Below are 26,474 nucleotides of genomic sequence, written 5' to 3'. Positions count from 1 at the left end.
TGCGAATAGTTGCATCCAAGCGTTGTTATGTGACTTGTCATCAGGAAAACCCTCATGCCTCCATAATTTTGCATATCGAAGTCCAAGAGTCAGTACCGCTTGTCTGCAAACTAACGATTTTATAGGGCAAAGAGAGAACTTCATCAGTTTTGTACTTTCTAGGCTAGGTTTGACATTTTTCACACATCACAGCGTCATTACAGCGCCCTCGTGTAGAATTGGAAAAAATTGAAAACAGCAGCTTGCGACGCTTGCGTATTTTACACTGTAGAACTCGGCTAAGTCGCTTACTCATTTTCGCTACAGTCTTTTTTTTTCTTTTCTTTTTTTTCTACTTTAAGTATAGCTCACGAAGGCTAATCCTGCGTCTTTAATCCCATCTCCCCTCCGTCTCTAACAACCAAGCAGTACCAATTAGGTATTGAGCAGTATTATAATTGGTGTACAATTTCCGAAAGTTTTAAAAACACGATTTAACCAGTTTCCCTCCGATGTGCTACAATAATATGCCTAGAAATATAAAAAAAATATTTAGAATCCAGCGAGACGCAATCCTATAAAAAAATTGTAAAATTTTATATACCACAGAATCTGGTGTGAAATGCATGGAGATAATTTACATGGGGGGGGGGGGGAGTATTGATTTCTTTAACTTTTGATGATGTAACGCACATGTATGGGTCAAAAATTTACGCTTGCGCAAGATCACCGCCAACAACATGAAGGATACTTATTTTATTGTATGTCGTCAAACTGAAATTTAAAAGAATGAAACGATGAAAACACGATTAGCAGTTACATTTAAAGAGTCAATCAACCTTCAAAGCCAATCAGAGCTATCCTACCGATAATCGGCTCTCGTTGCAGGGAAATCCTACGGGATTATTGACAAAGCGGCTCCCCTATGCAAATTTTTCCGCCATCTACGTTGTCAAATTTCCCGAACATGATTTTTCATTAATACATGAGTTTAATGCAAAATTAAAGAGTAAATTTGCTAATTTGACAACATCGCTCCCTGCACGCAAGCACAAGCGTAAGAGGAATCTGGACAGCCGGCTGTCTTTTTAAATGAAGCATGAGTCTAACGTCTCTGGTTTCCCTCGCTGAAACCGCTTGTAAGGTTTCTTACAACGCGTTCGGGCTGGACGCTGCTTGGGGGCCATGATGCCTAATTTCCTTAGAAAAGGCCCTGATTTCGATATTCACTTAATTGTGGACTCTGTCCAACGAAACGGGTAAAGGCTAATAAAGTTTAAATTTTGTTGTAGTTATGTCGCAGGCAATTAGTCAAATCAGGCATTTAGTCAAATGCCTAGGCAAATAGTCAAGAAATGTAAGAAACTAACGAAGTTTACTATTTGCCTAGGCATTTGACTAAATGCCTAGGTGCTTGATTAAATGCCTAGGCATTTTATTAAATGCCTGAGCATTTGACAAAATGCCGAGAGGTGATCAGGCACATAGTCAAATGAACGGACCGGGGCTAGAGGTGCTTCCATCGCATTTTGAACCGATCACCGTACACGGCTCTGTTTGGTTTCGGAACCGAAAATGGGTCTTGGAAGCACCAATATACCATCCTCCATTCTTGCTAAATTAACGACTGAAGAAGATTTTGAAAACTTGCAGAACAAAGGGAATGAAGAAAGAAAACGCTCTAGGGATTCAAATGAGCCGGAACCATCGGATGCACCTGTAGAAAAAGCTGCTAGATTGGAAGATGACATAAATGATGTCCCTTGCTGTAACTGTCAGACAGGTGGTAAAACTGAACAGTGTTCGACATGTCCTAATGTCTGCCATGCACAATGTGGGCAAACTACCCTCGAAGACGGGCAAACATCCCTTACCTTCCTTTGTAACTTATGCCAGAATGAAATAGTAATTCGTCAGACACGTTCTGAAACTCATGAAAGGCAAAAAGATGCAGCAGCTGGCATGGCAGAATCAAGTAAAAAACTGTTTGATGATTTACAAATAGAAGACAAGGTTATTTTAGCCGTCCCAAAAGTCGATAGAGGGCCGCTTGATCATCAGAATGTACAAGGTTTCGTAACAGATATTCGTAACGGAGTTTACCAAGTCGGAACTATTGGTGGAATCATAAAAAAATTGGTGCGCCAGACCTGACCTTCGACGAATCGACTGTGTTGATTTCGACTTTTCACAAATTCCGCGAGAAAAATTCATATCGATCCGTGAGGCGGTTGCAGCCGGCTCTATGTTTGGCGGCCAAGGTGTTATGAAGTGTTCCTGTGAGCCAAGCAATTTGACTATTTGCCTGATTTTTAACGAGTTTCACTATTTGCCTAAAGGCCATACGGCATTTAGTCAAATGCCTAGGCACTTTATCAACTGCCTAGGCGAATAGCCAAAGTGGGTTTTCGGTAAAATTTGACTATTTGCCTAGGCATTTGACTAAATGCCTGATTTGACTAATTGCCTGCGACAGTTACACATGTTTATCACGGTCAAATGATACAATGTTCAAAAACATAATTATAAATTTATGAAATACAAAAAGCAAAATGAAAAAATTATGAAAATTTGATGGTGAAGTAAAAATTAAAATATATCTTTTAAGTGACGAGCCTTTAGTCAAATAAAGGGACATTAAGACCCTTCAGAAGCTGCACATAGGTGAATGTGAAGTTTTTTTAAACTTTGAAATTTGGAAGGATATCGTCATTTCCCTCACGAAAGAACGTACCTACATTTCAATTTTGCCAAATTCCCTTACGCAAATTCTTTTTTTACCGAGCGAGTCTAAGGAATCTCTAGCCTAGCTGAAAATTGCACTAATTTTTATTCTAATCTCGTAGAAAAATTAGACATTTCAATGAAAATTGCGCAGGTTTATTTTTGTAAAAAATTGAATTGATTTAGTCACCTTTGCAATCTGGTGATGGAGTTACGTCCCTTTATCCGGGAAACGACTTTATGAATGAACATATTTATGCTAAAAGGAACTTTGTGCATAGGAATTGCGTGTAACATAGTTCCTTTTGACATAAATACGTCCAAGTGACCATACCTTTCCCCAAATTAAACGATCAAACATGTAACGATGAACATATTACCATGAGATCGCAAGATATTATGGGTCGAACGATGTAAAAGATCTGCGGGCTGATTGTTGAAATCGATAGACAAGGCGAAAGACAAAGAAGACATAGGGAGTATGGAGCGATCCTATTACTTGAAATGAGTGGTTTTTACAGACCAAGGAAGAACACGATGGACTAACTGAAAGGTCTCCCATGGGTTGCCGTTATTCTATCTACTTCCTTTGTCCAAAATACCCCGTCTCCCCACATAAAACGGGTGCGCTCAAAATGCGCACAAGTTTCTAGAACAAGTTTTCCTTCAGGTGGACCTCTTTCGTTGGCCACATTAACAATTATGATAATTCTTTCTTTTTTAAATGAATTAATGCTTACATTTTTGTCCCGGGCAATAATGGGCGTACAACATGCGAGATGACTTGAAATACAACAGTTAACTGGCTGCCATGCCTCATTTGGAAGAGAATTTTACTCGAGTTAGGTTCCAACCTAAGAATACAACTATTTCAACTTTGGTGTGTTGCACAGTATCACACGCATTTGAAGGCGTTTTATATTGGTCCGACCGCGACCAACGGAGAGTGGATTCTCGATATGCTGAGTTCAAGTGCTATTAGCTCTGCTGCGGGCTGATTGTTGAAATTGATAGACAAAGCGAAAGACAAAGAAGAATAGGGATAGTATGGAGCGATCTTATTACTTGAAATGAGTAGTTTTTACAGACCAAGGAAGAACACGATGGACTAACTGAAGGGTCTCCCATGGGTTGCCGTTAGTCTACTATCTACTTCCTTTGTCCATCCACCCGCCTCTACCAATAGTATCCCTCCATATCCTAATTTGGTCTATAGCTATGTCTACCGATTTCAATAATCACAGTACCTAAATCATGTTCGGTTGCGGTCAATTGACCCGCATGTAACTGGGATTCGACCATGATTAGAGGGAAAGAAACAGAGACAGATGATAAACCCCCCTCCCCTTTCGGTACGTTTGGAGCCAGCAAAATATTTTCCCAGGTCAGGGGGTCATGCACAGCGGATAGCGGGGGCACGTAAGGAAACAAGGGAGCGGGGGGGGGGGAGGATCGTCTATCTTTCTCCGTTGCTCACTCTCAGTCGCGGGAGGATTAATAGAGCGTCATATCTGCCCTAATCTTACGTTTCAAATAGACGGTTCCAACTACTTTGGCACTCGACATTTTTTTTTTTTTGAGAAGTTATCTGAATGCCGCTCCCGGGGAAGGAGCTTTACGAATTACTCAGCTCGCTCCTCAAGTTGTGCCAATTCATTTTTTTCAATTCCGCTTATCTCCTCCCCCGCCCTCGTCAGCCCGGGGGCCGGCAAATTGAAAATACTTTCGGAGGAAAGGTTTCCGAATAACATTAGTCCGGGGCGGTCGTTATTTATATCTCCGCGTTTAACTCTCAGTTTTTCTTTCGGGATCGCGTGATTTATCCCCGGTCGCGATGTATACGAGCTTCGTAACTATTTTACCACTCCCGTATCGGTGTTGCATTTTGGATTAGACGCGGCTCCTGGCTTTGGATTTCTCGGTTCGTCGCTTTTCAGATGAAAAAACGTAACTGCAGTTCAATATTGTAAAATTTTGTTTAGAAAATCGACCACCGAACAAAGTTTAAATTTCAGTACGAGTATTACACTGGAAAAAATTATATGCTGTTTTAGCGCCTAGGATGTCAAAAATATATGTCTAGTGATCCCAAGATGCTACCTTGATTGCCCACGCAGTTGAATTTGCATTCATAGGATGTAAAATTAACTGCCAGGGCAGTAAAGGCGCATCTTGGGATCACCAGACACATTTTTGACATCCTAGATGCTAAAAAAGAATATTATTTTTCTCAGTGTATGTCACATATTATTTGGATGACCTTGTCTCCACGGGACGTATTCATGAGATTTATCTCGGGGACGAATCATGGGGATCTCCACGGGACAGGGCTCTCGCGTCTCCGGGACAAGTTTGAGTTGGAAAATAATTGAGTGGAAACTGGCGATGTAATGAATATTAATTAAATACAACGAATAATTTAACACATTATTTTAATGGAACAAACACGAACAATCGAGTGAGCAACAAAATATCACATAATTTGCTTGCGCTTCTTCTTCTTATACATCTTAGTTGGTCTCGGTTTGCTACATGGTGTGCAAGAACACCGCTGGGTATAGGATACGTCAATATTTGTCCCGTTTTTGGAAGTGAGACTATTTCGTGGGATACAGATCTCATGAAAACGTCCCGTGAAGCGAGGCCTATACTTGTCCAAAAATTCGAACCCTTTAGAAAAAACAAATTGCGCACCGAACGCTGCCTCCGGCTATGAAAAAATTCACTCTAACTTTTTTCAAAAAGCACAAAGGCATGACATGAAGAAACCACAGATGGACACAATGGACATTTTTTTTTTTAAATCCGCCAGAACAGATTTATGGGGCAATCTTACTCTCGTAGACTTTGTTATTTCTTGAGAGGGGGTTAGATAATTGTTTTCTTCGAGAAACTGTTATGAAGACGAATGTAAAATAATGCATAAAATTTGACCCTGTCTGTTGGTGAATTTTTCTTTTACTTATAAACTTTTAGGCAATTCTGACTGAATATTTCAATGATTTTCCCCTACACGCAAAAATCAGCAACATCTTTGACATTAATTACGCAGTCACATTCCTGTAAAAAATTTAATTGTTTCTCAATTTTGCAACCATGGAATGGAGTTACGTTTTTTTGTCTGGGAAACAACGAACCGTGCGCCGGGGGAAAATAATATATTGTGCGGATTCCAAGAACACGAGCCAATAAGGTATCGCCTCATTTTCAATAAAATCTTGGATCTGTCATCAGTATGTTTTGATCTCCATAAATATGTTTTTCCGTATGAGTTTCTCAGTCATGAATATAAAAGAATTGAAGGTCAGATGTATTCTTTTTTTGTGGACTTTAGCAAGTTCTCTCCTCGGGTAACCTCAGCGAAGTGCAGCGTCTTTTTATAGATTCATCTTTCTGTGTATTATCGTTCATTGATTCTTTTCACCTCCGAACATAAAAAGGTTACTCTTTAGTTTATATCAAGACTTAAAATCCATCCCTGAAACCTTATGTGAGAGTCTAATTAGAATTCAACGTATTTTTGTTAAATCAAAAGCTTGAATTTTGTCATCGATGGTGGATATCAGCGGCTTTGCAAATGTTTTACGTATTATCTTAAAGTTCTCCCTCAGATTTTCAAAGCTGATTGGTCACTGAGTTTGCTGCGTACGATCGTAGTTATTTGCGAATTTTCGCAATTTTTGTATTTTAAAATTTTTCCAGATAATATCGTCATACATTTGATAAAGGAAGGAAAGGCTCACTGAATTAAATATTGAAATAGGAGGGAATTTTAATCGCATAAACTTAGTTTTCAGTGGCGGGGCGTGAATGATTGATTTATCAATAAGCCCCTATTTGAAGCTGTGGTAAAAAATCGATTATCAAGGTCGAGTATACAGGAACACCCATGATGTTTATCGATGCTCTTTTATAAATTGAAATAGCCGATCAATCGATGTATTGCAAAGCACGCCACGCCACTTGTAGTTTTAGTCCAGCCATGGCATTCAAGATTTCTTTTGTCCCTGTTTCAAAAATTTAACTATAACCGAAACTGTGTAACATTGTAGATGAAGTGACTCATAACAAATATACACAATACGAATACAATGCATATTATATGCCCGCAAACCGGTGATGCATTCTAAATTTATCTAAAATATATATCATCGCATTGGTCTCGTATCTGCACATCGAGTTTGGGCAGGATTTAACAGTATCATTTTTCTCCGTGCTACTCTCTCCAAAAAAAAGGAAATTTATCCTTTCGCTCACTTCGGATGAGTCTCAAAAGCTAAAGCTGCCTCCTGAACTATGTCTAACTTTCATCCGGTGATTTCCCGAACGCGGGTGGAAAACGGCGGACAGTAGATCGAGTCAATAAGAGAAGTCGGACAAAATTTGGAAACTTTAAACGCTTATAACTCCGTTTATATAAAATTTTGGGGTTTTGAAAGTGGCACCATTGGTTCATTTGTGAAATTTTCTTCAAGAAGCACCCCTTAAAATTTAAAATCTGACGAAATGAACATCAAAATTCGCAGTTTAAGTCAAAAATTTCATGTTCAATCTCTCTGACGAACTCGATCCAATGTGCGGCGGAAAGTTTCAGGTAAGACTTTTCAGGCATTCATGTCACCCAAGCCGACGAAATCCGAGATCCGCGCTTGAAAAATGAACAAAGTTGCTCAGCTGAAGATGCGATTAATTATTCATTCAAAGAGACAGAGTTGAAGCAGCAATACTGCCGTGCTAGGGAAAAAACGCAGTATGAGCCTTCAGGCGTTGCCAGATTTCCCTCGATGAAAACCGAATTTACCGGTGAACTTTTTAAATATGTTTCAAATTTTTCAGACGATATTGTCAGCAATTTGATCGAAAATACCTGAAAATTTCAAGGAAAAACATTCATAACTTTCCTCAAAACTACATGGTAAATTTTAGGAAATTTGGCAACTCTCAAATGTTAATACGACGTTCTTCCTCAGCACGGCAGAATACGCTTTCCGACACAGTCAAGGGTAAGACTTGGGCATTGAAACCTCTATCTGTGACTTACCATGGTAAAAAAACACCAAAATTCGCAGGGTAAAATTTTATGGAGGAACCGTGATTTTCGAAACCGAAAGTTTTGAATAGAGGACAGATCAATTCAAATTGTCTCCTCTTTTTAGCTTATCTGTAAATTGTTTGCTTATGTGATTGAATATACGTTAACGATGTGTGTTATTGTATTCCTTTGAGTAACGAAGTTTTTAGCTATCGTATTTCAGAAGGTACCAGGGTAACAGGTATGACTTCAATTTTAAAATTTCAAGAATTTCTCGTAGTCGACCCTCAAAACTCCGTGGTTCTTTTTAAATAAATCATGTTATTTTATTTTATTATAGTTTATATTATTTTATTTTATTATATTTTATATTAATTATTTTATTCTATTTGTATTTTATTCATTTTATTTTATTCTGTTACATTGTATTTTATTATATTTTATTGCACTTTACTTTATGTTATTTTATTTCATTATTCATTCATTTTTTTATTTATTTACTTTTTGAGAACACTTCTTTTATTGTATGCGCAGGAGCAATATTCACGGAGGATCAGAAGAACTCAAGTACCGAGCATGCCTTCGTCTATGCAGTGGACAAAATCAACAGAGACGAACATTTACTCCCGCACTCAAAACTAGTTTACGATATCCAATTTGTGCCCACCGACGACAGTTTCCATGCATCAAAAAAAGGTATCGTTTCAAATATTCTGACCTCTTAGGGTGCTAGAAATGAAATTACTCTTATTTTTGTTTTGTTGAATCTTAGAGGAATGCTTCAAAAATTCACTGCATCCTCACAAAGGCTCAGGCAACAGAGGCTCTTCTTTTTTCTGGAGCGATTTGAAATACCTCTTTGTCATTTAACCTTGTGGTTTTGATAGTTTACCTAAAAGTCATCAACTCTCATGTTTGACGTTAAATTTTTTGTATTTAAAGAACAAAGATCAATGATATCTTATGCTGTACGTAATACCTTAAAGGTCGTGCAGGCGTGCAATGACTGAAGCAACCTTGCGTTTTAGGCAGTTGAAGAGTCTGATAAGACGATAAATTGGATCGTATTTAGCAAAAAGCAATTGGCGCGGTTACACTGTGAAACCTTTTCATTTCTTTTAAAAGTACTCCATAAATGCACAGTATTAAAATTTACAGAATTATTTCCCTTTAAAATTGACAATTCTTGGATAGAAAGCATAAAAGATTTGCTGTTCTGGGAAATTTTTCAGATAATTATGAAGAAGCAAAATTTTTACAGCACTGTAATTGCGCTGGTTTCTTTTTGCTGAATCCGATTCAATCGGCCGCAAAAATGTATTGCAAATTCGTAGTAAGGCTTTTTTTTCAATTCTGTTAATCATGTTCCATGACATCCAGCTAATCCATCAAATGATGTATGACAATAATTTAAAAGAATATATCTAATCTATCAGTTTTATGTTGTGGTTTCAGCGTGTTTCCAAGTTCAACATGGAGTACAAGCGATATTCGGACCGACAGATCCTATTTTAGGTGCACATATCCACTCGATATGCGATGCACTAGATATACCACATATTGAGGCTCGACTGGACTTGGATGAGGAGAGTAGGGAACTCTCAGTAAATCTGTATCCAGCTCAGTCACTCTTGAATCGTGCCTATCAAGATGTCATGAGTTATCTCAACTGGACCAAAGTAGCCATCATATACGAACAAGATTACGGTGAGCGTTGCGCCCTTATACCGTAGAAGAAGTTAGCGTATTTTTGACTGATCGACTTGACAATTATGTTTGACCAGATAATTTGTGCGTTCCAAATCGCATGTTTCTTTATCCTAAGTATAGAACTTTTAAGACTTTTAAGAACTTTTATTTATAACTTTTTTGAAACCTTGACTAAACATTCGTGTTTAATTCCAAAAAATACCCTCTCATTCTGAGTTTTACAAAAATCAATCGAGCATGGGCGGAAACAGCATTTTAAGTTTTGAAAATTGGAGAATATGACTTAAAATTTGAGTTTCTTTTCGAAAAATACTCCCTCTCCCCACATAAAACGGGTGCGCTTAAAATGCGTACAAGTTTCTAGAACAAGTTTTCCTTCAGGTGGACCTCTCTCGTTGGCCACATTAACGATTATAATAATTCTTTCTTTTTTAAATGAATTAATGCTTAAATGTTTGTCCCGGGCAATAATAGGCATACAACATGCGAGATGACTTGAAATACAACAGTCAACAGGCTGACATGCCTTCTTTGTAAGAGAATTTTACTTGAGTTAGGTTCCAACCTAAGAATACAACTATATCAACTTTGGTGTGTTGCATAGTATCACGCGCATTTGAAGGCGTTTTATATTGGTCCGACCGCGACCTACGGAGAGTGGATTCTCGATATGTTGAGTTCAAGTGCTATTAGCTCTGCAGCGGGCCGATTATTGAAACTTATAGATAAAGCTATAGACAAAGACGACAAAAAGGATTCGGAGGGATCCTATTGGTGGAAGCGGGTGGTGGCAATGGACATAGGAGGTAGGTAATGGACTAACTAACGGCAACCCACCAAAGACCCAACAGTTAGTCCATCATTTTCTTCCTTATTCTATAGGAACCAACCATTGTCTATCGCTTTATCGATCAGTTTCAATAATCGGCCCGCAGGGGTCGAATTCAAAATGCAAATGCCATGTTAGTGTTACAAATAGCCTCAAATGACATTTCGCGTTAAAATAAAGTAATCACCTTTCATGTTTACAAATGTTGAATGGCTGAATTTTTTATGCCGAGAGGTTCCTACTCCATGTCAAAAATAGCCCTCGTCAAAAAATACTCCTTGATGCCGAGTTTCTCTCAAAATCGATCTTAAAATAACTTGAAAATCAGTAAAGTGAAAATGTGTGTTATAATTTTAATACTTTTAAACTAAACCAATCTGCGTCACATGATGGCGGTTATTTTGAGTTTTACAACGAGTTGAGAACTTGGGGTGGCTCATTTTGATCAAATGCATGTCCTTGTCATTGTATTTTTTGATAAATGAGAAGTTCAAAAACGCCAAAATACGCATCTTTTGAAATTGGGAGTGAGTTTCACACTTTTTAAGGTGCTCCATGTAATTTTTGAGTCATTTGCTATAAGCACCGGTTGAACTTTCCGCTCCGGCAAAAGTTCACAACCTACTCCACCCACTAACCACGCTCAACGAGGAGACCACACCTTTTCCAAGAAGGTGGGTTCCTTTTCACTATAAACACTGCTCGAGGAGGTTGATTTCCAGGAAGGAGCTTTGAGTCAATAAATCAAGGAGCGACTAAAAATGATGTTTCAGGTTTGATGAAGCTCAGGGAGCTGATCAGGGCACCGGGGCGACGGGACGTGGAATTGCATCTGCGACAGGCCGAGCCGGCGACCTACCGCGACGTTCTGAAGGAAATTAAAAGCAAGGAAATTCACAACTTACTCATCGACACCAAGCCCGAGAATATGCATTTATTTCTTCGCGGAGTGAGTATTTCTTCACTACCTTGCCTTTTTTCTCTGAAATTCGTCCTTTTTTTATTGGATTTCTTCGGAATCATGAAAATGTGCATATACCGCCGCCTCTCCAACTAGATGGCGTATCTCGACTTTCAAGTGAGCCTCATTTCACGTGTAAATCCATGCTTTCTGGGGCTCATGCGGAAATCGAATTGAGCCCTAATGCCAAAGAAGTGACGATGTACAGGGTGCATGTCCATTGTCCATGGGTTGAACGGCCAGATTGCAAGAGCTGGTTGTGTGAGTCACAATAATATTTTTCTCCATTATAACTTGTTTTTCTCCTCTAATCCCCCAAATTTTCGGGTTGTTTCTCCTTATTTTTCTTCTATTTTTTTTCGTTTATGAATTTTCGCGACGATCATGGACCAAAACTCATATAAAATGGTAACCTTTTATTATTTTTGCGTTGAACTTTCCATGACTTTAAAAATATTAAAATTTCAAGTTATAAAAAATGATTCAAGAGGGTGCAGCAGGAAAGAGGGCAAACTTTTTTTTCGTAGGTTCCAAGACCCTCTAGAATGCCCCTATTCCTATTCCCTATGCCTGAGAAATTCAGTAGTAGGTGGAAGACTCTAAAGAAAAAGTAGCAGCCATGGTAGGTTGTGGCATAGATTATGAGGTAATAATTTAAGTTATTTTTTATTATTATTATTTGCGCCTTTCTTGTATGTTCCAGATTTTACAACTGCAAATGAATGACTTCAAATTTCACTACCTATTTACATCATTTGTGAGTATATCTGTTCTTGTACATGCCGCTAAAATTATATAAAAGTGACTTTTTCATTCAAGTATAGTATAAAATAGTATGCATGTCAAGAAACTTTTACGTTCTGGATATCAATTTATTATATAAAAAAAATTGCATATTGTTAAAATTAAACTAAAAATGGAAAATTTCAAAGGTCTGAAATTCATGGTATTCCTGTAAAAATAAATTATGTGCGAAGATAAAATCAGGACATATATATTTGACCACTTATATCAACAGAAAAGTTCAGACCTTACGCACTACGTGTTAAATAGGGCTACGTAAAAATGTATGCACGATTAGAAAAAATTAAGTTTCTATAATCGATTAATGATCCAAATAATCAATATAAAACATTTTACCCATTGTCAAATGTTTCTTTTCGAGCATTCATCTGCTATTATTAAATATGTCTCACCTTCGCGGTAGTTCTATTAATTCATTGGATCAGCCTGTACAGAAAAAATGCTTAGAACAAATAGTTTTCTTACGTTATGGAAACGATCATTTACTGATGATCAGCCATCAAAAACCCCCTCACTTTACCTTCAATAATCGGTCCATACAATTCATTGAACGTCAAAAAAGATGTCCCACGCCGGAACAAATTAAATTACTTGTAGACATGACCGCAATATAAATCGAAACAAAATATCCCCTGCATGCATACTTTTAATCGAGTTTAAAACATAAATAACATTATTGAATGATAGGGTGCCATGCGAACGATTCAATATTTGCTCGGGAGAGCGGCGGTACACAAGCAGGTACCCAGAGCAGTGGCGTGGCGTCCTTTGCGATTTATCGATTGTTCTTCAATTTAAACCTATGGAAAAGGATAGATAAACAGGGTGTTCGCAGCGAACACCTTAAAAATCGATTCTTTACCATAGGTTTAAATGGCATAACAATCGATACATCGCAATTCACGCCACGCCACTGACCCAGAGAGCATTGACAATGAAACTTTCATGAGTGCTGGTAAAATATGATGAATGTCCCTATTACACGGATAAGTACATGCTTGAATCGGATAGATAACAGTAATCTGCGATATGATCTTGGTTGTATTGATAAATAGCAGCAGAATAATAGGTATGATGAGAATTAAATTTCACTCACGCAAACGTTAATTAATTTCGTCATCATGCAAAAAATAAAAGTGAGTAAACTCCGAGAATTAGACTAGGCTGACCACTTGATCAACGGCTTGCGATGTGAGCTTTTCAAATATACCTCACGGTGACACAATTAAATCAAATCATGCTTCAAATACTCTCGTTATAATCGGAATTGAAACGTAAATTGAAAGAAGAAAGAGAAAAGAAAAAATTACAATTTTGCGTTTATCTTATTGATGGTAATAACTTTCACTGAATTGAATCCAACAATTTTGGGCTCTAAAGATGAGTAATTAATCACAGGAAAAAAATTAAATTGATTGAACATTCTGGATGTAAAAAAAGAGTGCGAGAACTCACAAAATGCTAAATTACCCGCCACGGTAGTTAGTTTTACATCCTGACATTGCTAAAGTGACTGCTGTAGCAGTTAGTTCAGCATTTTCTAAGTTCTCGCACACTTTTTTTTACATCCAGAACGTTAAATCAACTTCACTTTTTATTCAGTGAGAGTTCAATGGCGGTTTCTCGATAGTGCCATTTTCAAACTATATACTTCAAAACGTCACTACCTCACTTTGGCATATCATTTTTATACCAAAACATTCGTTGAACACTTGATCAGTATCTTAATTGTAAATTTTCCATAGTCCCTTTTTTGGGGGATAGTCATATGAATATTTTTATTTTTTTCTATGTTCTATTAAACAATGGCCTTAAAAATAATTGATTTCTATTGATCAAGGCCTATACGAAAATATGTTCCTTAATAAATAATTTGTGTATATAGTCTTAAAGTACCAATAAACCAAATTGTACCAATAAAGTAAGTATATATGGTTTGCAGGATATTGAAACATTTGATTTAGAGGACTTCAAGTACAATTTTGTCAATATGACTGCATTTAGAATTATTGATACCGAGGACGTAGGAGTTCGGGAAATCTTCAAAGACATGGCGCGGTTTCAGCCTGATGGGTCATCCTCGCCGTCCAATCACAGTCTTCTTAGTCTAATCAAGGTAACCTTAAAAATTAAAAACTTTCCAATCTGAATGTATGCATTGATTATCGTACAGTAGCGAAAAAAGAAAAAAGTTTTACTAGGTATTGAGAGTTTGAAAATTCTTATTGAAACACAACCAAAACGCAGAAATAAGAAGAAGTAGGTTGCAATTATCTTGTTCCATATACATACGAAATATTGCACCTTCAATAACGAGAAATAAATATTTTGCTCGAGTTCAAGATACCTGTTCGAGGAGCAACGAACGAACGCTAATTAAATAACTTCGTAAGACAAGCCTTTCATAATAACTTTTCTCACATGATTATCACGTCAATGTACAAGGTACTCTTATTTCACTATTTCAATTTACGACTTTCGGATTCATGTGGAAAGCATAAGAGAGATCTCTCTGAATTAACGCCACTTACCAACCGTTACAAGGAGCTAGTGAAACGGTACAATCGAGTGGCATTTCAGGTCAGAGGTCATTATGCATTATCCATAATCTGGGAGCTGCTTTATCTTGAGCACTTGATTGAGCAAAGACGAACTTCAATTACGGTTCATGCAATTTCCAGCGCCCAATTTGGGGTAGTTATCTGTAAGACTAATTGCGCATCATTAAACAAATTTGATCAATCTAGTGGTTCGATCTATCCATTTACGAAATGAAAATAGAGCTGCTAAAGATTTCCTAACCCTTCACCCTTTCTCCGAGCCTTATTTGAAACCTTTGCTTCGTAAATAACCCTTACTTAAAATGTAAGTTCACCTGCCGCACCACTTCCTCAATCCTGAAATTATAAAAATAGCCCTACTTTAACTAAACGTTTCGCATTTTTATTTACAGCCAATTTCTCCATTCAGCTTAGAGAATTATCTGATTTTTAAGAAATGACTCTTCGGCGCAAATTTTTGCAAGACTTCCTACACCTTGCATTCTCTTCTTTCGCCAGAAATTAATATCAACATTTCAAGAGTTCCTTATTTCTAAGTTTCTGACAATAACGAGATCTGACTTCTCGTAAGCGGAGTATTTTTCATTCTTAGAATTTGTTTAAAAGTTTGGAGTTTAAAACCACTCCCGGAAAAGCGGCTATCCGAAGGCATGCTTATCTAGGCCCTGACAAAACTTAAATGGAGGTAACGGACCTAGAAATATTGAAAGTTTACTCGTATATTCGTTCACCTCAATATTGGAGGGAAACTGTTTGATGTCTTAACTTTCTTGTTGTTAAATCGACCATCCCGCTGTCAGTGTGGCCAATTTTAAGTTGAAAATCGTCTATTTTCCGTTTGATCGCTGAGTCAATCGAAGAAATCTCCACCAAAATGCCACCCTTGCACCCGTTCATCTTTCTGCCAACTTGCGGGTGTATTTATCAGAGGAGTAAAAGACGTTGAGTTCACTTGCACTCACCGAGATTTTTGCTGATTCATCTCACGAAAATTATGTCGGTCGGAGCAAAATATTTTTCCGGAGTTTTGATAGCTCTGTATCTATCGATTCATTTTACTCTGAGTTAAATCTTTGGGGAGCCTTTTACTTGATTGAAAGTTATCCTGCTGTTTGTTCGATGGATCTCCCAATAATAAATCCCTGGATACCGTAAAACTCCTAACTACGTAATGGACGTAAACATATTAAAATTTCCCACGAAAAATATTTAAAGTTTTCAAATACAATTTAAATGTCAGAAATTATAGCATCTTTATTCTTACTCACACTGATCACTGAAAAAAAACACATTGGATCTAGAGTCCAGACTCTTGAAAACATTGACAAGAAAAAGGACTCTTGATTCAATCAGATTTAAGCTTAAATCAAAAGGAAATCCGCTCAAATTAAGAGGCTTGGTTCTTGATTTAAGCTTAAATCTGATTGAATCAAGAGTATTTTTTCTTGTCGATGTTTTTAAGAGTGGACTCTAGATCCAAAGTGTTTTTTTCCAGTAATGGATTTTTTGAGTTGCGCTCCCCTTTTATTAATACTTTCGAAGATAAAGTGCGATTATGCAACTGCTTGATAGAAGAACGCGATCGAAGTGGCATTAGTTCTAGCGCACCCTCCACAATATTTCCGTGCTAAAGAAGAACGCCGTATGAGCCTTCAGACGTTGCCGCATTTTGTTGGATAAAAAACGGATTTTCAGGGAGTCTTGTGAATATTCTTTTGTCAATTTTTAAACGTACCTATTTTATTCGCAATTTAACCTGAGGTATTTGTTTCGAGGAGAATTTTTCATAACTTTCTCCAAAAATAAATATTTTTTTCGGAAGAAATTTGGCAACGATGAATGCTCAAACCGCGATTTTCCTTAGTACGGCAAACTCCAATGACATATTCCACCTTATTTTGTTTCAACAAAAATATGTCACTCAAAACTAGAATGCTCTGAATGCAAGTGCTACGTTGCCACCTCGAGTTAGAGAAAAAGGGAGCAAAGATTGAGGCTCGGACCTTTCAAAGAAATTGATTTGATCCTGAAAGATGTTTCAAATGTATGAATCAGATTATCTCTCAATTAAGCGAGTAAACTGTGTAGAATTAGCTATAACAGTTTAATTATTGATGACGATATTTTAAGCAATGTTTTTACAATTGAAAAAAAAGTATAAATTACTGTCAAACTTAGTTTAACAGCATCCTCGGAGTATCTTACTTATATACTATAAAATTATTTTAGACATATTTTTGGTTTCACGAGGGAATTTTAATGCTAAAATGCAATTGGAATGCTAAAATTTTACATCGATGTCTCTCATTGAATCATCGCCTTTTAATTCAAATGCGTTTCCAAATTTGTATCACAATAACCTTTGTATGTATATCGATAGCCAAAGTGCGAAATCGCACGTACCTCAATTGCGATGTTTTCAAATTTCCGCTCTCGCACAATTTTTCGAGGAGAAACAAGCTAGTTTCATCGCTTGTAATTTCAATAGAATACTCTGCCGAAAGGGAAGGAAAAAAAAAGAATTTATTAAGAAAATATCGTTGACTAGTTTCACAAAGAAAAAATGGAGGGCCATAAATTGAGTAACGCTCTTTTTCGGCATTTTCGACCCCACCCCTCTCCCCTCTTGTAACGCTTTTTTGACGTAGGTCTGTATTCGTTAACAGGGTGGCAAAATTTCATAAAAAATTAAATCTTGAAATTTCACGTGTAACAATTCATTAAATTTAAGAAATTTATGAAAGATATTGAAAAATACCGGTTCCTTTACATGTGTCGCCAAATGTAAAAATTGTGACTTTCTTCTATTTTAGTGTGTGAGTGTGGTTGCATACTCTAGCCCCTGAAAAATATGAAATATTTCACTGGTATTTCCAATCTTGTATTTCTTGCTTACGTTCCATGTCACCCTCTTTGTTAATACGTAAAAATAGAATGGCGTAACACTCTACTAGCACCCCCCTCCTCTAGTGCGTTACGTAATTTATGGACGACCCCTAGTCCGTAACGTCACAAACGGAAATACGCGGTTTCGCTTTTTGGACATCGATGTATAAAAAAGAACACCCCTCCGTGGATTATGTTCTCATGCTCTCGGGGGCTCGAACGAGGGTTCGAGCGCAACCCACGCGCAGTCCGGCAAGGGTGCGTGTAAAGCGCTTATAATTGACGGATCCCCCTTCCCTGCCGGGGCGGGGGTTGGCGCGGGGTAGCGGTTTTTAAAGGCGTAATACTGTGCGTACGAGAACAAATGCTAACTAAGCTTTTAATGCTGGCAGGCGGAGCCGGCGTTGGTTTACGATTCGGTTCACGTGTTCGCGGTCGGGCTCCAAACTTTGGAGCAAAGCCACCCTTTGAAACTGGAGAACATCTCCTGCTCGGAGGAGCGGCCCTGGGATGCTGGCCTCAGTCTCGTCAATTACGTTAATTCGGTAAGTGGCCGCTTGTTCCGTTTTGTTCCACCCACCACCTTCGTCCTCTCCGTCCCACCTCGCCGGAGTGGGTCAATGGGTCCGTTGCGCCGGTCATGGGACTGTGTTTTCATGCCTGAACCCTAAAGATTAAGATATTCGTATAGCTCCAGGGACGATACAGGATGATTAAAGATTGAACCACCACGCAGTGGATCGAGTCAATAGGAGCGGTCGGACATGCTTTAAAAACTTTAAAAGCGTATATTTTCATCAATATGAAATTTTTATGTTTTAAAAAAAGTTTCATTGGTTTTCTCGTAAAATTTTCTGTGAAAAGCACCCCTTAAAATTAAAATTGTTATGAGATAAACGTAAAATTTTACAATTTTTGTAAAAAATTTCATGGCCAACTCCTCTCATTAACTCAACCAATGTGCGCCAGTCTTAAGGAGTGTATTTTCATGGGTGAAAATAGTACATTTCATTTTTTTCATTGCATTTTTTCAAAAAGTACTTTTTAAGAGGCTACAGCCTCTATCCAACCCCTCTCGCTACCCATTTTAGCAAATGAATTGTTTTCTCGCATTTTGGCAACGCGGGTAAATTATTATGGGCAAAATACCCTCGATTTTTCAATATTTTGAACATAAAATCGAATGTTCTGCAATTTTTCATTTATTTTAATTATCGTTATATTTCTCATCAATTTTAATCGTCAAAATTATAATTACTACAATCTATTAAAGCGCATGTTCACTCAAAAGTTGTGGAATAGTAAAACGAATCAAAAATAGTATAATATTTTGAAGAAAATTATTTATTTTCAGAGCATATTCTTCGACAAAAACAAGGTCCTGAATGTATTTTGAACCTCTTCTACGAAATGTTTGACCGATATTATTTTGATTTCTAGGTAGAGACAAAAGGACTTAGCGGACCAATAGAATTTAAAGAAGGAAAACGCACACAATTTAAACTAGATCTTTTAAAATTAAAGCAGCACTCGCTGGTTAAAGTTGGTGAATGGAGTCCAGCTGGAGGCGTGAATATCTCCGACAATGCAGCATTTTTTGATTCAGGGACAATGAACGTTACTCTTATTGTGATAACTATACTGGTGAGTGAAACCATCTTGCATTTACATTCTATAATCTTCTCTCCTGAAACTTCCGTAAATTATCCACTGAGTGCATATCAAATTACGAACTTCAGAATCTATTACACTCAGTAACTTATTATTTAAGCTCTGGGAACTCGATAGCTGAGTTCTTTGTGAACGGAAGTTACCGAAGATCTGAGTATTAACCAGTTAATTTTGAGCTGTCATATTTTCCGGAATAAAAATAGTGATGGAGTCTAACGACTGCTGACAGACTTCCATATACGTAAATATAGTAAACGTATTTGATGCATGATACTTTGAATACATCTGGATGGTGCATTCTATCAAATTAAATGATGCAAAAAAAATCACACCAATTGTACTTTTTTCCCTCTCAAAAAAATTCTTCAAATCTTGTGCTCATTACAGCATGAAGAATAAGTTTGTGTTTAAACAATTCCAGTAATATGAGCTAAACGAGATTTACGAGTTGAAAAAAATAGAAAATTGTGTATTTCAAAAAGTTCGTATTAAAACACACCTTTTTTACCACTCTTTTTGATATATTTTCCGGAGGATGGTGATAATATGATCATGTTGCAGGACTGTAACATAGTATAAGATACCTTACACAATTTAGCTTATGAGTAAGCGCAATACATGTTTTCAAATCTTTCATTAAGTGTAACCTCCTTCACGACGAACACAGGCAAATGTTGCATATACAAAGTGTTCATATCAATGACGACAGGACTACTTACCCCTCCAGTGCTGATTTGAAGCTATGCAGGCCCATTTTGTTCTTACTTTTATCTTGGAGTTTGCGGGGAAAATTTCAAAATCAAGCATTTTTTCGTGGTGTCTCAAATTTGACGCTTGTAGTTCATTTTTCCGAAGAAAACAAATCGATATTACTTTCTTAAGTCTTTGTATAACAGTTTTTGTTATACAAAGACTTAAGAAAGAAAACAAATCGAAGAAAACAACAACCGAAGAAAACAACAACCGAAGAAAACTTACGATATTACTTTCTTAAGTCTTTGTATAGCAGTTTTTGTTCGAGGCAAATACATCAGTTGATTAAAAAAAATACTATTTTTTAACTTTAAAAAACCCGACAGAAAATCTGTAATTTTTCGTTCCAAGATACTTTTTTTGAACTTCTGCTCGCTATTTATCGAGGTTTCGACCAAAAAAAAAAATCCAATCTGTGAGCTCGAGTAACACACCTGCATTAAGCTTCCAAAATGAGACCGGGATGTGGGGTTGGAGAGGTTAATTTCACGAAAATTGGGGAGGGTATCAAGGGGAGGGAAAAACATTTTTCCACATCTGGTGCAGAGTCGTCAAACTGCACAGAAATTCAGACCCATTCCCGCAGAGGTTTCAACGTGATACGATAATTTCATGCCCTAATATGAAACTGGACTGTGACGAAACTTGTTGGTCCAGGACACGCCATTCGTGATGATGCATTACGGGAAAAACTACACGGGGAACGCGAGGTTTTACGGATTCTGCGTGGATTTGCTGAATATAATCGCCCAGCACGTGGGGTTCGACTACATTCTGGACTTGGTGCCGGACCGGAAGTACGGCGCACAGGATCCGGTCACCGGCGAATGGAACGGAATCGTCTATCAGTTGATCAAACACGTGCGTCCCCGATTGTTTCAACGTTTTTCTCATCAACAGCTCGACTACCCCCCCCCCCCCTCCCCTTAATACCTCGCTTTCCGCTTTTTTAGACTTTCGGCCACAGTTGGATGGCTCCAAGGATCTCAATAAAAATATTTAAACTTTAAAAGGCTCTCTGCGTCACAAAATTGGTCTAAAAGTATCATGTGCTGATTACACGCTCAAATTCCCATCAATTTCCGATCAAATGGTGACTGGTGCGCACCATCTACCATCAAATTTCTGCGGCCTGCAAAAATTTGATGGTAGATGATGGAGCTGTGGGGCTCATCCTTCATCTGATTTCCACACAACCGTGCTTATTTCATGCTTGTTTCAATCAACACGCTGTTTTAATTAATTTTACTCATCATAATTTAGATAACTCTCGATGGTCTTGGTCATCATTTTGATTGTAATTTGACGGAAATTTGAGCGTGTAACCAGGCCATCACAAACGCCATGCGAAGTTTCAAAACTTCTGCCGCCATTTTATTTTCTTACAGAGAAATTGCTCGACGAAGCTGTCCGAAAATTTCACCGAATTTTCTTTGCGCTGCCGATAAAATTCTATGAAATTTTCAAACCGATTCAACAAACAATTTCTCTGCAAATGGTAAATGGTACGGAATTCATTTTTGAGTGGTAAATCCATCTTCACTTTACTTTAAGTCTTCCTTTCCAATCATTGATTTCTTAGTCGACCTAACATCAAAGATGGCGTTATTTCAAAAACTAGGATCCTTGAAGCCCTCCTCTTGAACACACGCAATTAACACAACACTCTTAGCCTAGTGAGAATCAAAGTTCGCAATTATGATCACTATTTCTCCAATTTACCCAGGCGTAGATTTTCTTCCACACAAAGCCACGTGACATAGTGACCTCGCCAACCGTCCCGGTAATATTAGGTAGTGCACCATATATACTTGCACAAAACAAGTTCCTCTCAGATTTTGTTAGCATTATAATACCCTTGAAATTCGAGACCCTTTATATCCACCAGTTGTATAAGATAGTCCATTCGTCAATCGCGACAGTTGTCCGCCAATAATGGTGCAATTAGAGGTAGATCTAAGGTATAAAATTTTAAACTGTACGAATCCAGGATTGACAGACAATATGGTAAAACAGAACAATTCACAGCCATTAACAACGCGCCCTCAGCTCGTGCATCGACGTGTGAATGCATTGTGGGACACATTTTATTATCACAAGCGGAAAAAATTGAAGGCGCTCCGGCTTTTTCAATGGTTAGGTCATGATGCAGCTATTCGTGTTCATAGGATGTCCGTGTTGCATACACGAAAAATTGTAGGCGCTATGGCTTTCTATAGCACAAAGTTTGATTGCGATTGTTAGTTCTCAAAGGTTTTTCGCGTTGCATTTAGAATCGCCCCGCAGAATAATGTGGACGCAGCACAATTCTACCACTCTGTTCTTTACAATCGTGTTTATCATGAAATCCTCGGAGTCCGAATAAGTCGAGTTACATCACGGCAGCGTAGCCAAGTGGTGCAAATTTTTCCATAAAAAATATTTCCACAAAGGCATGGTGGGTATCAATTCCCCAAATTACTAAAAATAACATTTCTGAAATTTGCACCATTTGGCAACGCTGCTACGGTGCTACATGACTCATCCAAATGTTGAGGATTTCATGGTAAACACGATCCTGCATGCATGTAATATAGGAAACGTTCGAGAACTTATAACCGCAGCTTAACGCTGTGCTTAAGGAGCGTGCGCAACCGGAGCGCCTGCAATTTCGTGTGTATGCAACACGGACATCCTAAGAACACGAATAGTTGCATCCAGACCTATGCTTTGAAAAAGCTGGAGCTCCCTCAATTTTTTCCGCTCACGATGATGAAATATGTTACATATTGCATTCATTCCTTATAATGGGTCATTGTACAGCCTGTTACAGGTTGCATGTAAAGAGGGCTGTGAGCTCGGTTGAAAGATTTTTGAACTTTCCAAAATCGGCTTTTTGGCGCTCCTAGACCATAGTGCAACGTATGCGGTGATTTGAAATTTTCACGGTTTGAGGATCGAATGAATAAAAAAAACAACATTTATATAAAAAATAAATTAAAAGATATACCAAAAACTCAAAATTATTATCTATCGCGAGGAGGAAAATTGTCTTTTGCAAAGAAAACGGTAAAATCAAACGATTCCATCACCCACTTACAACTAAACGAGTTCTATCACAATAAGTTTAAACTTTCTAGAGTCACGCTTACTTTTTCATGACAAAACAGTCGCTTCCTTTCTTCCATAAGTGTCTTACTCAGCGCAAAAAGAACTTGTTTGCTGGTGATATGCCGGATCAAATGTTTTTTCAAAGTGAATAAAAATGAAGTTTTTCATTTCCCTCCTCTTCCTTGGAGTAAAATCGTATGACATGCCAGAAATTACGCCGCTTTATCGACGTAATTTAGCAACAGCGATTGGAATTGGAATTATCCTCTCAAAGACATCGCAAATTCATTTTGTACAAACCGCTCTGTAAAGTCAAGAGCAGAAAACTTTACATCATCAAAGGCGAGCAGAATGAACTTTGCCGAAGACCTCATTGCCCTCGAAAAGAGAAAGGGCCCCTCGACCCGAATAAATTCACGGGTAATTGGTTCGGAGCGTATAGCCAGCCGTTTTTTCCGACGACCAAGCATAAACATCGAAGCTGTAACCGTATGCCAAATTTTCCTTGCAGTCTTTGGGTTTGAGTTTGTTTCCTCGGCCAACGCACAAAATTCAATAAGAGGACCTCTTTGAAGAAAGTAACTTGTTGACTCTTCTCTTACTTTCTTGCACCGTCTGAAAGGCTCGAGAATATTTAACCATAAATCGTCGCCCCTTTGACGCAAGGATGTATGTCAATTCTTTCATGAGCCCTCAATAGCATGGATTCACATGGAAAATAGGGCTCACATGGAAATCGAGTTACGATTATACGCCAGAGAGACGACAAAATGGTTGAACGTCCAACTGCAATTCTGCCGTGCTAAGGAAGAACGCCGTATGAACATTCGAGAGTTGCCAAAATTCCTTCGATAAAATGTTTATTTTTGTGGAAAGTTATGAATATTTTTCCTTGAAATTTGCAAGACTTTCCGGTGAAATTGCGAGCAAAATTATCTGAAAAATTGGAAGAAAAATATTCATAAGTTTACCAGGAAATTCGCGTTTTATCGAGGGAAATTTGGCAACACCTGAAGGTTCATACGGCGTTCTTCCTTAGCACGGCAGACTTCGTCGCTCCTCTGACGTAATAGTGTATCTCAATTTCCATATGAGTCACAGAAAGCATGAATATATGTGTAAAACAGGGCTTACCTCGAAATTGAGACACACCTTTACGTCAGAGGTTCGACGAGAATTGCGCTCTTTCCCTGATAACATCTTATTAAAAGGAAGAAGGAAAGTAATTTATGTTATGACGCTTTAAAAACATTTTTATCAGGTTTTATAAAATCATTTTTGATTTTTTCCTGAAACTAATTCTTAAATATTTTTTTTGATAATTGGTTTTATTTTAAATTTTTTCTCTTTAAAAACAGAAATAAACTAGAAATTACATTTTATCTCTTTTTTATCTTTTTTCCCCTTTTTTTTTGGATGGCGAAGCGAGAAAGTAAAACATCTTTAAAACATTGAAAATAGGTTCTCCAGAACCGTAATTGCACCGATTGTTTTTTAAAGGTTCTCAAAATTACCCCTAGTTATCTCTTAAAGCTGTTATTCTTGTAAAACAAAATAAAACCCTTCTACATCAACCTTGTCGTTTTCCGGCGTGTTATCAGGAATATCCCGGCTTCCGCTTTATCAAAACCAACCCGAGCAGAAATCTCGTTTATGCAGCTCATAAAAAAACTCGCACGTTTGAGACGCGCATAAAACTCGGAACGTGATGTTTCGACCGAAGCCAGTGGGCAAAAGGTTGACAGGACTATCATATTACAGTCACTGATCCCGATTGGTTGACAGGTTAGCTCCCCGTCTTCCGGGATACAGCAGTAACTAGGTTTCGCGGTGAGCCTTGAAGTGCATAAGAAGGGATCCGAACCACGGGTCACACCGGGGTGCACTTACTGCTGTTTTCCTGCAGTGTGTGACGACTATTCACACGCCCGGACTAGCGGATTTAAGTCCTCTAAATCTTTTTCGTTGCCATGAAATATCATTTGCTCGCACCCAGAGTCCGTGTCATTTGCGAGGCATGTGTCATCAAATTGACCACTTTCCAGTATTCGATTCGAGTGAAAAATCAAATGGGATAATTTGAACTCCCCGTAAGAATAGTTCTTGCCCTTGTCCCCTCTCTTTTTTTGTTTATTGATATTCTAGCGTTATCATTTACCATTTAATATTTATTGATTTACAGCTGCAAGGCAATTAGCAAAAACTGAAATAATCTTACGGAATAAATTGTGCCCATAGCCTCCGGACTGAATGCAAAATCTGAGATACTTCCTTTCAGGTTCCTGACATTCTAAAATTAAGTATTAACCAAAGGAGGTTGCGACTTGAAATTATTAATCATTCAATCATAAAATCAAATTATGAATCATTTAATGGAGAATATTCGTTGGAGTTCTTTTTAGTTTTCGCATGAAGCTTTAATAAGGCAACTTGTTTTAGAACGATTGATTTTGTACGTAAATGCATTGCGCTTTTCTATCTCACATCACGGCGCGAGGATGCGACTATTCGTGCTCGAGGGATGTCCGTGTTGTGTTCAAAAAATTGAAGGCTTGCCTCATTCTCAGCAACCGCACAATGCTGTCGCCCGTATTTACCAGTGTTGCGTCTGCTGAAATAATGGTCCCTTGTAGCAGAATTTAGTTCAATTAATGCACGAAGGCATGATTTCTTGATAATCGTCTGCAGATGGGAACTTTCCGGGAAATAAAATAAAAATGCACACTTTTGCAAAATTTCACAAACTCTGGAGAAGATCCCGCATTATCAGTCTAAGTTTGTTGTGCATAATATCAGATTTTAGGCAGAGAATTTTTAGAAAACGATGTGACATCTGAAAAATGTTCACAAAATATCACTTTAATCGAAGAAATCTTGCAGGAAATATTTGCAAATGTGTTTCCTCTCTTCTTTTTTTCTTCATGCTTGCCCTCTCCTTCTTCTTCTTCGATTCTATTCCTTTTCTCCTTTTTTCCCCCTTTTTTTCATCCACCTCCTTTCACTCGCCTTCTTTTCCACTGTTGGCCCCTTCCCTTCGTCCATTCCCACCCCTTTCCCCCCTCTTCTTCTTTTCCATGTTTTTTTCTCATTCCTCCTTTACGAGATGTACGGGATTTCGCACTTTAGCCATCGACATGTGCTCCCCTCCCCCCTCACAACTTCTGGTGTAAGTATGACCTTTTACTCAGGTACATCCAAAAATGGCAAACCTCGAGTCGAAAGAACCCAGGTTGGTCCGCCTAGAGTCCCTTTATACTGAGAATCAAGACAACACCCCCTCATGGAGTCACAAACGGGAATAAAGATTACAGAAATTGAACGTTTTTCGTAATCTTTGATTTGCCCATTTTCAAATGCCTTTCTCCGTTCCTTCTCTCATTCCGTTTGTTCCTTGCCGAACCCGTAATTCCCTGGCCCATTCCAGATTATAATCTGAACCGATTGCAAATTTGCAATCGGTGAAAATGTAATCTT

At 37.9% G+C, this 26,474-nt stretch overlaps 1 protein-coding gene across 7 annotated transcripts in view; it reads left to right on the top strand.

Annotated features, from left to right (window-relative positions):
- The window catches only part of LOC109042226 (glutamate receptor ionotropic, kainate 2), a 103,211-nt gene that overhangs the window by 36,126 nt on the left and 40,611 nt on the right, over positions 1–26,474 (top strand). For 5 of the 7 annotated variants that reach the window (XM_072300338.1, XM_072300342.1, XM_072300340.1 and 2 more), the window contains exons 3-10: positions 8,270–8,431; positions 9,191–9,442; positions 11,048–11,223; positions 11,939–11,992; positions 13,982–14,155; positions 17,879–18,031; positions 18,927–19,130; positions 20,568–20,771. In XM_072300338.1, coding sequence (XP_072156439.1) covers positions 8,270–8,431; positions 9,191–9,442; positions 11,048–11,223; positions 11,939–11,992; positions 13,982–14,155; positions 17,879–18,031; positions 18,927–19,130; positions 20,568–20,771 — 1,379 coding nt within the window. The remainder of the gene's footprint in view (positions 1–8,269; positions 8,432–9,190; positions 9,443–11,047; positions 11,224–11,938; positions 11,993–13,981; positions 14,156–17,878; positions 18,032–18,926; positions 19,131–20,567; positions 20,772–26,474) is intronic. The other 2 variants (XM_072300343.1, XM_072300341.1) reach the window with 1 other exon arrangement.

This window comes from Bemisia tabaci, chromosome 5 (genome assembly GCF_918797505.1).
Source record: "Bemisia tabaci chromosome 5, PGI_BMITA_v3".
NCBI classification, from domain to species: Eukaryota; Metazoa; Arthropoda; class Insecta; order Hemiptera; family Aleyrodidae; genus Bemisia; species Bemisia tabaci.
The sequence above is the reverse complement of the archived record's forward strand: the minus strand, read 5'-3'. Positions and strand labels throughout refer to the sequence as shown.